General features: G+C 50.7%; 1 protein-coding gene across 9 annotated transcripts in view; it reads left to right on the top strand.

Annotated features, from left to right (window-relative positions):
* Window position 1: 1 nt before the first annotated feature.
* The window catches only part of Mmel1 (membrane metalloendopeptidase like 1), a 28,074-nt gene continuing 15,514 nt past the window's right edge, over window positions 2–12,561 (top strand). For 2 of the 9 annotated variants that reach the window (XM_060378938.1, XM_060378937.1), the window contains exon 1: window positions 3,448–3,581. Coding sequence is in view for 7 of the 9 variants with exons in the window: in XM_060378931.1 (XP_060234914.1) it covers window positions 2,741–2,891 (151 nt within the window). In the remaining 2 variants the exon portion in view is untranslated. Of the gene's footprint in view, window positions 690–2,304; window positions 2,892–3,447; window positions 3,582–12,561 lie in introns of those variants that run through there. The other 7 variants (XM_060378931.1, XM_060378932.1, XM_060378933.1 and 4 more) reach the window with 7 other exon arrangements.

The raw sequence follows: 12,561 nt of genomic DNA, 5'->3' as shown, positions 1-12,561 counted from the left end.
CTGTCCTCCCCAAAGGCTGGGGGCCACTCTCAGAAGCCGTCAGAGCACGGACCCAACCTTTCAGCAGCCCCATCAGGAGACGGTTTTCATGGGACCCAGCCTCTGCCGCCTGGCCCTTCCAGATGTCTTTGGCGGCCAGGAGCACTCCATAGGTCACCCAGTCAGACTTTCTCCGGCCCTGCCTGTCTATCACCAGGAGCCTCCCTTACACTGGCAAGTCCCCCAGAGCACCTCCCCCCCCCCCCCCCCGCTGCAGGGAAGAACCCCCAAGGAGGTACGGCTCTGCCAGCCTGCTGCAAAAACCCTACCAGCACCTCTGGCCAAATGAGCACAGGGTTTCCTGCCCAGGAGGTCCCTTTGGAACAGAGTAAACAGAAATGAGAGGAAAAGGGGGCTTGTGGGAGGTGTCAGAACACCCAGTCAGCAGTCACCTGTGCCAGAAAGCAACCTGCCCCTCCCCCATACCAAGGCCTATGGAATGTCTGGGTATGTCACCATCTCCACGGAGCGCATGCTGTCACAAAGGTGGGCTGGAACACCAGCTCCGTGTGACCTTACAGCCAGATCGGCCTGACCGCTGCTCTACTCCACCGGGAGCCCACCTTGGCCAGCTCACCCCAGCTCTGAGACACCCCAAGCCAGCCTTTAAGGACCTGCCCAGTGGTGGCTGCTGCCCCTGAGACCGCCAGGTGAGGCTCACCGAGAGGGCCCTGCCCACTGCTTCGCTGGCTGTGTCTCCTTTCATTCCGTTGTTGGGGTTTGTTTTGTTTTGCTTGGCACAGTCTCACTCTGTAGTCCAGGCTGACCTTGAGTTCACAGCAGTCCTCCAGCCTCGGCCTCCCAAATGCTGATTCCAGGCATGCACCATCACACTTGACATTTAAGCTTTGTCATGACACCCTCTGGGAACCCAATCGTTTCACTGGGGAAGAGGGCACTGAGCATTTCAGCATGTTGTCACCCACACCTTGTTGAGGAGCCCCTTTGCACCCACCTGGAATGCCCCTGCCTTCTCCAGAGTCCCCTGGAGCATCAGCAGGGGGATAAAGACCCACTTCAGGGCCTGGCCACGCTGACACCATTCCCTCTTACCCAAGCACAATCACCCCACACCTGCCCCAGGCCACCGGCTCTGTGTGTGCACATGCGCTCAGGAGTGAGTTCATGCATGCATGCATGCCTTCAAATGTGTGTGTGTGCCCGTGTGCTCTCAGACTTGCTCAGAATGCGTGTGAGCACTGGAGTGTGCATGTGTGTTTATTGTGTGTGTGCCTTGTCTCCAAGAAGTGAAGTTTGCAGGGCAGAATGATGTGAGCCAGAAGAATGCAGAAGAGAACTGGCTAATGCACTTAGAGTCAGAACAGGTGCTGGAACATGAGCTGCAAAGGCCAGGCCCAGGCTTGTCCCGCAGGGCTGGCAAGCACACTCATTCCTTCACTCACCCATTCCTTTACTCATTCACTACTCGGTTTCCAACTGTGGATACTGCCCATGAAGAAGGGTCCACCGGTGGAGCGGGTTTTCTCATAGGGATGAAATGAATAGAACCGTGTGTTAGGGTAGCATGGAACAGGAGCGAGCTAAGGGTTTGCTCAGGTGAACTTGAAAGCCAGGTCACGGAGGCCCCTGAAAAGTGGGGCCTTCTTCAATCAGGGAAATGGGCATCCTGGCAAATGGGCTTGAGGATCTAGGGGCGTAGCAGTGGGAAGCACAGGGGACCTCTTGGTCAGGTCCCCTCTGGGTGAGAAAGGAGACAGTACGCCTCAAGGAGATGGCAGCTTGGAGCAAACTGGGGGAGTCGAGGGGGCAAGGTCAGACTGTGGCAGAACCAAAGGCCTAAGATAAGCAAAGTGTGAGGTCAGGCACGACTCCAAAGTCTGGTTTCAACAACTTGGGAATGGGACTGTCTGATGTAAAGCAGAGGCCTTGTGAGGGTGCAAAGCGCCAGACAGCCATGGTCTGAGCATCCAGAGAAGTATGGGAAGTTCTGGGTATGTGAGTACCCACACAGGAGGGAACAGCAGACAGACAGGGGGACCCAGGGAGTGAAGCGCAGGGCCCCACCCACACCGCACCCTACCAGAAACAGCTGTGACAACTATGTGAGGCACCTGGGTGCCCTCCCCAGGCGGGGCCATTTGGAAGTTGATGTACAGAGATCCCCAGTGAGGCTCAGAGGAGCACTCGTGGATCCAGGAGCCTTCCCAGTCACCTGCCCCTGTCCCGCAGCCAACCTTCCCAGTCACCAACCTTGTGTCCTCCACTGCTGTCTCCCTCTCCTTGGCTCAGGATGGTGTCTTCCCCACGACAAGGTGAAGGTGACGCCCAGATATGCTCACAGGGCAGTAGATAACGGGACTGCGCTTTAAGCCACTGAGGCCCTCTTGCTCTGCAGAGTTCCCACCCCCACCACTCCCTGAAACTCCTGGATTCCAACAGGAACAGCCAAAGGACAGGCAAGGAGCTCAGGGCCTGAGCCAGCCCTCTAACACTCCTGATCCAGTGTCCAGGACCAGTCAGATCACGAAACAAGAGGGAAACTGACTTTGGGAAGCACTGGCCATCATGACTAGCTGGCCAGGTCTCTCTTCCACACGGGGGTCCCTGGCCCTAGCATCAGGACCCCAAGACCAGGGCAGAGACCGGGACAGAGCGCCAGCTTTAGTGTGATCAGAACGTTGGGGCTGCTTCTCCCTGGCCTGGGGTGCTCAGCTGTGCTCTTTCCTCCCAGAACCGGCTGATGGGGAAGTCGGAGAGCCCAGTGGGGATGGTGGAGAGAGCAGAGTGGTCTGGGAAGAAGCGCTCAGCCTTCCTGGAGAGGGGGCTGCTGCTGCTGCTGCTGCTGCTGCTTCTGGGAGCCCTAGTGGCCCTGGGTGTCCTCTACAGCCGAGGTGAGTAAGGACGTCCTGCGCCCTCACCTTCCCGCAACCCACCCCCGCCCAGAGCTTTGCATGCCTCTGAGAGGAGCGGAGTGGGCCCCCACTGCCTCCCAGGGACACTCTGCTGACTCCAGGGGAGCCACAGAAGGGACACTGACCTGCACGGCCCCAGCGACCCCATCCAGAAAGCTCTGTCCGGCTCGCCTCGCTGGCGCAGCAGCTTCTGCGGGCTCTGCCTCCGCCCCTTCTGCCTCCGCAGGGACTCCTGGCTGCAGCAGACCGCAGACAGGTTCCCCCCCCCCCCCCGCGCGCCCACTGAGCCAGCCCCCCTTCTGATTCAGACAAACTGGAAGGAAGGGGCTAGCCTGAGAGTGGAGGTGTGCCAGGGCCGTCCTTGGGGTAGACCTAAGGTGTCTCAGGAACCGCTCCACACACGGTCCTTGACCCCTTCCTCAAGGACCACATGAGGGACTCGGATGCTCCCCTTTGGATGCGGCACCTAGACACCCAGCGGCTGTGCACCTTTCAAGCCCTTCCTCCCGTTGAGCCAGAGGCGGGGCCATAAACATACAGGAGGAAGGAAGGTTCACACAGTCTACTCACTGGGGTCTGGGTCTAACCGGAGCCACCAGAGCCTGACTGCTCCCTCAGGCAGGACGAGGGACAGCTGGGAAACGCGAGTGGATTCTCCCTAAGGATGAGGTTGGTCTCCCCTACCTAAGTGCCTTCAAGAGCCCACACAGAGTGTGGCTTCTGCCCAGTGGCCATTGTGGCCTCTGCCAGCTTAGTTCCCCTGCAAGGGGCTAACAGGTAGAACAGGGATGGCAGGGCCCGTGCGCTCAGTGGAGTCCAGGGGTCCAGGGACCTCTGCTTGAAGGTCACTGGTCTCAAAACACCTGAGACCTCCAGAGAACAGGCCTGAAGGCCTCACAGCCAGCCATGAGGTACAGGACCAGGGGCAGGGCAGGGTGGGACAGGGGTCTCCTGTCACCCTGTCCGTCTTCTCCCTGCATATCTCTCCCTTTACCCTTCAAGCTCTGTGGTTTCTGGGACAGCAGGGTCCCCTTGATCCGCCAGGGCTCCACAGTCTCTGCTTCCTCCCCCTCTAGGGCTTCTGACCTCCGGAATGACCCCAGAGCTTCAGTCCAGAACTCCAATAAGGACTGAGGAGATGGAAGCTTTTGTTTTGTCCATTTTTAAATGTTTTGCTGTTGTTTCTGTTCTGAGGATTTTTATATTATGTCTGATCTGTGAGCTATCATTTACTCTTTAATTTTTTGTATCCAGGTGACCTTATGTTACTATTTTAATTTTTACTGACTTCTGGGTCAGCTGCACAACTGTCAGAAACTCTGGTGGAGCTGGTGAAATCTCTGGTGCTTGGCTGAGGTTAATCTTAGGTCTGTTGCTGCTGCTGCAACAAAATACCCTGACAAAAGCAACCTAAGAGAGAGTGTGTTTGGGGAAGTCGAGGCAGCAGGGATGTGAATCCATCAGAAGAGAATGATGCATGTTGTGCTCAATTCATTGTCTCATGCTATGCAGTCCTGGGGTCCCTACCCACAGTGGGCATCTCTGCACACCCAGTTAGTTTGGCTAACTCCCCTCAAGCATGCACAAGATGCCCCTATCCCTATCAGGCTGATAAACAGATCATCACACTAGCCTTAGGCTAGTCAGTTTTTTAAAATACGGTCAAAAGGCCAGATGTGCTTGTGGCTGACGCCAGTGCTGCCTGTTGAGAATGGACACTGCTTACAAGTACCTGTGAGCTCAGTCAAGGCCGCTGTAATGCTGGCTTCCTTCACTCTCTTCAGCTGGCTATTAAAAGGAGGTGTGTGAAAATCTTACACTAAAGACTTGTCAGTATGCTGAAGTGATGTCAAGGCTTAATTATCTCACCCGTTTAAGACTGGCCCGTGAGCATAAACTTAGCCACCGGGGCTAGAGCGGTGTCTCAGCGGGTCGGAGCACTGGCTGCTTCTCCAGAACATTCAGGCTCAATTCCCAGCACCCATGTGGCAGCTCACAGCGGTCTGTAACTCCAGTTCTAGGGGATCTGGCACCCCTTTCTGTCCTCCATGGGCCCCAGGGGTGCATAGGATGCACAGACATGCGCAGAGACAAAACACCCATACACACCAAAAAAAAAAAAAAAAGAGAGAGAGAGAGAGGATTCTAAGGTGTTTTCCTCAATCACTCTCCAGTTTTCAAAAAGCCATGAACTACAAACTTAGTTTCATAAATTTATGTAATTGTGTGTGATTTATTTATTTTCATGTGTATGAGCGCTTTGCTCCTGCAATTTTATATTTTGATATACACACAGAATCAGCCAGCTACATGACATCATGTAGTGATTTTATCTTAGCAAAGCTCTTACTCTGGATTCTGTTCCTTTAAAAACAAACAAACTTTTTATATTGGGCTGGAGAGATGGCTCAGTGGTTAAGAGCACTGTTCTTCCAGAGGACAGGAGTTTGGTTCCCAGCAATAACATGGTGGCTCACAACTGTCTGTAACTCTAGTTTCAGACAGTTCCACACATGGCCCACAAGCATTCATACAAGAAAAACAACCATACACATAAAAATAAAATAATAAAACCAAAACAATTTTTTGCAATTTTCTGTTACATTTACTGGGGGCATGGCATGGACATGAAGGTCAGAGGACAGTTTGGAAAGACCAATTCTCTGGACCCATGTGGTAGAAGGGAAAAACTTCTACTCTACCACGTGGGTCCAGAGAATTGGTTTTTGTTGGTGGTGGTTTTTTGCTTTTTGTTTGTTTTTGGTTTTTGAGATAGGGTTTTTCTATGTACCCCTGGCTGTCCTGGAACTCCTTCTGTAGACCAGGCTGGCCTGGAACTCAGAGAGACCTACTTTCCTGAGTGACGAGAGGGATTAAAGGTGTGCACCACCACTGCCACTGCCACCCAGATGGATCCAAGAACTGAATTCAAGTTCTTCCGTCCTCTTTTAGGAGAGCTTTCTGTGTACAGCTGAACTGTCTGTCCTACCTGGCTGAGTTTTGAGTTTGTCTTCTGGGAGGACATCCCTTAATGGCGTTCCCCGAGATCTCTAGAATGTCGTTGAGTTTGTCTTCTGGGAGGACGTCCCTTAATGGCGTTCCCCGAGATCTCTAGAATGTCGTTGAGTTTGTCTTCCGGGAGGACACCCTTAATGGCGTTCCCCGAGATCTCTAGAATGTCGTTGAGTTTGTCTTCCGGGAGGACGTCCCTTAATGGCGTTCCCCGAGATCTCTAGAATGTCGTTGAGTTTGTCTTCCGGGAGGACGTCCCTTAATGGCGTTCCCCGAGATCTCTAGAATGTCGTTGAGTTTGTCTTCCGGGAGGACACCCTTAATGGCGTTCCCCGAGATCTCTAGAATGTCGTTGAGTTTGTCTTCTGGGAGGACGTCCCTTAATGGCGTTCCCCGTGATCTCTAGAATGTCGTTGAGTTTGTCTTCCGGGAGGACATCCCTTAATGGCGTTCCCCGTGATCTCTAGAATGTCGTTTGTCGACAGTATTCATTTGTGTTTCTGATGCATTTTCATCTTGTCTTGCCTTTGTTCAAAGAGCTATTCTCCCCTCAATTTGCTTAAAATGTCTTTTCTTTTTTTAATCCTTTTGGTAGTTGCCTAGTTTTTTCTTTTAATTATTTGCTAGTTTAAAATTACAGACAAATCTTTTTTTGCTGAAAGTCTTTTCATTCTGTATGCATGTGGAGGGGTATGAGTGGCATGGGTATCAGGTCAGAGGCCATCTTTTGGAGTTGATTCTCTCCTTCCACCCTTACATGAGTTCTGGGAATCAAACTCAGGTCCCAGTCTTTCTCAACAATGTCTTTATCCTTGAGGCACTTGGCTGGCTCTGAAAGTAAAATATTTTCATAAATAGCTCAGTACTATGCCCTCATTCATGCTCATCCAGAATTCTCCTCACAAGCAGCCACAGTCATTGCTCAGGCTGCCTAACCATGGCCTCCGCCTGTTTTTGTAAATAAACTTCCTGGCACACTGCCTTGCCCACTTGTTTACACTTGTGCTCCGTTCCTGGCCAAGCAGCGAAGCTGCGTAGGTGACACAGAGCCTGCCAGCAGCTCTCTTTGCAGGAAGATATTGCCAGCCTGGACCTGGGCTGTGTCCTTGGTCTCTTCCCCTGTTACTCAGTGAGGACAGGAAGGGCCTGAGGTGGTATGCACCTCCGTGCCCAGCTACACAGCTTAGCTGGGTAGTCCAGCTCCTCTCCCAGCTGTGTGACCTCAGATAACTTCCACAATATCTCTGCCTCAGTTTCCTGACATGCAAAACAGAAAGGAGGCTCACATGAGGGAGTGAAGACTTAAAACAACAGGGATGCCTTGAAAAAAGTGCCCATCACATCACTCGTTATCAACAACAGTAACCAGGGCTGGAGAGACGGCTCAGCGGTTAAGAGCACTGGCTGCTCTTCCAGAGGTCCTGAGTTCCATTCCCAGCAACCACATGGTGGCTCACAACCATCTATAATGAGATCCAGTGCCCTCTTCTGGCATGCAGGGGTACATGCAGACAGAATATTGTATAAATAATAACTAAATAAATCTTTAAAGACATTTTAATAACAAGATGGCAGTCTTGCCACTGACCCCAACAATCTCCTCATTGCATCCTGTATGAAGGTATGTTAGCTTGTGAGACACCAAGCCCCACATCCCAATACAGCCATCTCCACAGCGTTGGTGTAAATCCACCCTTGTCGTTTATGTATTTTATGGTGTGTTTTAAAATATTTATTTTTAATTTTGTGTATATGGAAGGATAGTTCCACATGTGAGTGAAAGTACCCTCAGAAGCAAAAAAAAAAAAAAGGGGGGGGTGTCAGCTCTGGAAACTAGAGTTACAAGAGGCTGTGAACGGTCTTGTGGGTGCTGGGAACTGGACTCGGGGTCCAATGAGTGCTTTTAACTCCTGAGCATCTCTCCAGCCCCTGGTCTCTGAACTATGAAAAGTAACGAGTTACATTTTCACTCCCTGCTGTTGTCTGGATTTTATTTCAATATTTTTATTCCTGGATTTCATCATTTATAAGTTTCTAGACGGCTCCTTTTACTGTCTAGTGATTGTTATGCAGGGCCTGTCTTTACCATTTCAAAAACCAGTCTGTGCCTTTTGTGTATTTGATGAAAGAGAGACAGAAGCAGAGAGACAGAGAGAGAGAGAGAGAGGATCTCGTGTAGTCCGTGTTGGCCTCCAGCTTACTGTATAACCAAGGATGATCCTGAACTTCTGACCCTTTCGTCCCTACCTTGCAAGTGCTGGGATTACAGAGGTACACCTCCACACCTGTCTTCAACCCGTGCCTTTCACACAGTCTGTTGTTTATCTGGAAGACGTGACAGGCAGTGCTTTGACTTTACAGCGCCTGGCACAGGATCAGGTCTCTGACACTTGGTGCCACCACCCGGTGGCGCTGTTGTAAAGGCTACGGAACCCTTAGGAGGCGGACCCTTGCTGAAGGCGGTCCTCGCTGGGGGTGGGCTTTACAGCCGCGCTCCGCTTCCTGCTCACGACCTCTGTTTCCTGTGCGCCGAGGAAAAGCGAGCTAGCTGGCGGGCCAGCCCCACGCGCCTGCCTGCACGCCGCGGTAGTCCGCACTGGGAGCCAAAATGAACCCTTTCCCTCCAAAGATGATTTTTGTCAGGGTATTCTGTCACAGCAACAGAAAAAAAAGTAGTGGAAACGGTCGTTCAAGGTACATCTCTAACTTTTAAAATCATTTTCCTGGCCTCGCTCATCTTTTCTTCAAAATCAACTTAAAAAGTAAACAGCCTTTAGTTTCCCACAAGTAAACCACACCCTCAGGCCTCAAGCTGAAGTCAAGGCCGTGTTTGGGTCGGTCAGATTTCCAGCGCTGTAACTTTAAAGAGCGGAAGGCTTATTTTGGATGCTTTCAGAGGTTTCAGGCCGTGCTAACTTGGTTCCATTACTTGAAACGCCCCACTGCTGGATGATCAATAAAACCCTCTCTCAGGCAGGCTCCCTAGGCCCTTCTGAGATCTTCCCTCAATACCCTTGTAGGCAACTGGTCAAGATTTATGGAGAGGACTAGGGTGTGCATGGATGCTCTTGACGCCAAGGGCTCCCAGCTTTGCAAACAGGAGCAAGCCCACCCTGGGCGAATAGCTGATTTCGAAAGTGGCTGGTTTCTTCCTGCTCCTTGTTTGAAACATCTCTCCCAGGAGTGTTCGCCTGTCAGGGATGAAGCCGTCCGTGTCCGCATCTGCATCTCTCGCCAGACTTGGCCCAGGCTCTCCTAGATGTCATTTTCCTCATCTTGGATTAGGTTCAGAAAAAATATAGTGATTTTTTTAAAAATTAGGTTATTGTTGCCATTGTGAAGAAGGAAGTGACACTTGGTCGTAGGTTTTGATGTTAAAAATAGAGCTTCTGTTGTAAATTCCAGGTGCATATTTAACTTAATAAAAGGCAAAGGAAAACATCTCCACTGTTTCCTCCAATGCCTTCACTTAATGTGGTTTATCTACACACACACACACACACACACGTCCTGCTGACATGTTATTGCTATCAAGTATTTGGTTTCTGCTGTGTGTTTATGTCCCAAACAAAGACCATATATAGTTACTGTTGCTTTTAACTGTACCATGTTCAAGTAAGTTTCTCACCTTATAACAACCCTGATTCTACAACTCTAACACACACACACACACACGCATACCCGAACACATGCATACTTGCATGCATGCACACTCACACACCTGCAGACACCCATACTGGAGGTTAGAGCTTCAGTGCTTAAACAAGGTGAGCTGTGGTTTTCCTCCTGCCTGGGGGCTGTCTCCCAGCAGCCCATGGAGGCAGGAGGGGCACAGCCTGAAAAGGCTGGCGAGCACTGTACAGGGATCACACACCCTGGGAACCACTCAGGGAGCTAGTCCAACTTTAATTCCAGAGAACAAAGGCTGTATACGTCTTGGGGAGTGCGTGGGGGGCTCCAAGGATAGGTGGACATGATTGGTTGGAACTAGGCACTTCAAGGATGCTTGATTAGCCTTAAACAGCACATTCCTGTCATGTGAAGGGAAACATAGTACTTAATTAACGTACAGGCCTGGGGAGGGGAGAACTGGCAGGGAGCTGAGTCAGAGGCCATGTGTCAACTGTGGTTAGGGGCCTCCGTGTCTAAAGACACTCTCCAGATGAAGTCAGGCAGAGAGCAGGAGGCCCTGCTGAGGGGAGGGAGTCCTGCACCTTAAGGGAGCCCGGAATGGCTATCCAGCCTGGGAGGACCTCAGCCTCAAACAGTGGGGTCAGTGAACACATACTGGGACTCGGGAATTGTCAGGCCTCTCTGGTGATCACACACCCCAGTGATGCCGCCTTGAAATCATCTGTGAGTGGTAAGATGTCAGCATATGTGGACGTGAAAATAATTTGCTCACTTTACTGTTTTCACATCCCAGTCACAACAGTCTTCCTGTCTCAGCAAACCTGAGCTGAGACATTCTTGGTGTTTTAGAGAGCAAGACTGAGTGCTGATGGGCACTGCTGCTGTTTGGGGCCTTTCAGCGTACTGCCATTGTCTGTCAGATGAACCCTCCGCCCCTTTCTCCTCTGAGGAATTTTCTCCTTGTCTTTCTCTGGGTTTTTACTGTGAAAAATTTAAGAAACCACATGTGTTTCTTCTGCTTGGATTTGTGTAAGCCTTGACACACTCTCTCTCTCACACACACACACCACACACACACACACACACACACACACACACACACGTCTCTCCTATATTTTCTCTACTTACTTCTAAAATTCTGCTGTCAGGGCTGTGAAGAGAGCTCAGTCAGTCAAGTGCTGTGCAAACAAAGATCTGAGTTCAGTCCCATGGTGGTGCATGTGTGATAAAAACCATTGCCAGGAGACAGACAGGAGGATTCCTGGGGCTTGTTAGCCAGCCTAACCTATCATACCCGGTGACCCGCCTGCCAGTGAGAAATCCCACCTCAAAAGGCAGGGTGTGCAGGGCCTGAGAAACAACACAAAACAAACTGACCTCTGGGCTCCACACACGTGTGCACATGGGCATTCTCTACACGTGAACACAGAAACAATAAATTGATGAAATAAGATTCAGTCTGTCCTTTCTGGTGGTCAGTTTTTCTGTGATAGTCTCTGTCCCTGGCTTTCCTGGTAAACTCCACAGAGCATCATTCTAGCTCACCTTGCCCAGGGAAGCCCAGCCAGCCACAGAGACCTAACTAACCTCGTTCCTGTCCTGAGAGCAGTTCTCATGAGAGCACCTAGGCCACCTGGGGCGTTAGCTCAGGACTGCAGCATGTCACAGCCACCTCATTTTGTCAGCTAAAGCAGGCCACGTGGACTCACTACAGGTAAGAGGTGAGCAGAGTACCCCTTGCCCTTGAGTGGGAGCAACAGCAGAGCGGGGTGTTCAGGGCTTTATTGCAAAGAGGTGGCTTGAGGGCTCCTTGGGGCCTGCTCTTTGTTCTTCTTAACGGACGGCTTCTTCTATAAACATAAACTCACATCCACATGGGCCTTTCTTTGGCCTCCTGTGTGATGTCAGCAGAAAGTTTCCTCTGAGAAGGTGTTTTGTTTCCATCCGGTGTCTTGAGATTCTTCCACTTGAGACAGCCTTGGCCACACCACACACACACTCCACATCTGCCTCCCAACACCCCCCACCTCTCACCCCAGCCTCCAAGAAGATTTCTCAACCTCAGGGAAGCCTAAGTTCTCACCCTCATTCTTCTCTCTCTCTCATAGACACACTGTATGTGTATGTGTGTGTATGTGTGTGCAGGGAATGTGCATGCAGGTGTGGAGGCAGAGATCAATGTGAATCGTCCCCTGTCACTCTCTGCATCATCGTTTAAACATTTCTTATGTATTATTTGTAGCTCTTTGCATGTACTATGTTTCTGTGGGGGCATATGCACACAAGTGCAGCCTCCCTCTGAGGAGAGAAGAGGTATTGAGAACCCAGAGTCAGGAACTGAACTCGGATCCTCTGTAAGAGCAGCGTGTGCTTTTAACCACTGAGCCACCGCTCCAGTCTCTTCCCAGTTTTGTTTTTGTTTTGTTTTTCAAGACAAGGTTTCTCTGTGTAGCCCTGGATGTCCTAAACTCAGTCTGTAGACCACACTGGCCTCAAACTCATAGAGATCCTCCTGCCTCTGCCTCCTGAGTGCTGGGATTACTGGCACCACATCTGCCAGTCAAGGGATTTTTAATGTTTTGAAAAACAAAATTTTAGGAAAACAAGCTTTCAGAGGGATTGCAAAGACTATTATGTATGTATGTGTGTGGAATGCGTGTGTACACATATATATGTTTGCATAAATGTACATACATAGTGTGCATAAGTGTGTGTGATTTGTGCATGAGTGCATATATGTGATGTGTGCATGAGTTTTTCTTGTGTGTATGTGTGTGTGCATGTGTGTATGATGTGTGCAAGTGTGTCTGTGCATGATGTATGAGTGTGTGTATGCATGTATATATGATGTGTGCATGTGTGTATGATGTGTGGTATGTGCATGCATGTAGTGTGTGTGTGTGGACATGTGTATGTAATGTGTGCATGTGCGTGCAATCGTTCTCCACCCTCTGTGTTGAGGCAGGGTCTCTCACTTGAACCCGGAGCTCACAGGTTGTTACTC

This window comes from Meriones unguiculatus, chromosome 3 (genome assembly GCF_030254825.1).
Source record: "Meriones unguiculatus strain TT.TT164.6M chromosome 3, Bangor_MerUng_6.1, whole genome shotgun sequence".
NCBI classification, from domain to species: domain Eukaryota; kingdom Metazoa; phylum Chordata; class Mammalia; order Rodentia; family Muridae; genus Meriones; species Meriones unguiculatus.
This window is presented reverse-complemented; position numbering and strand designations above follow the sequence as displayed.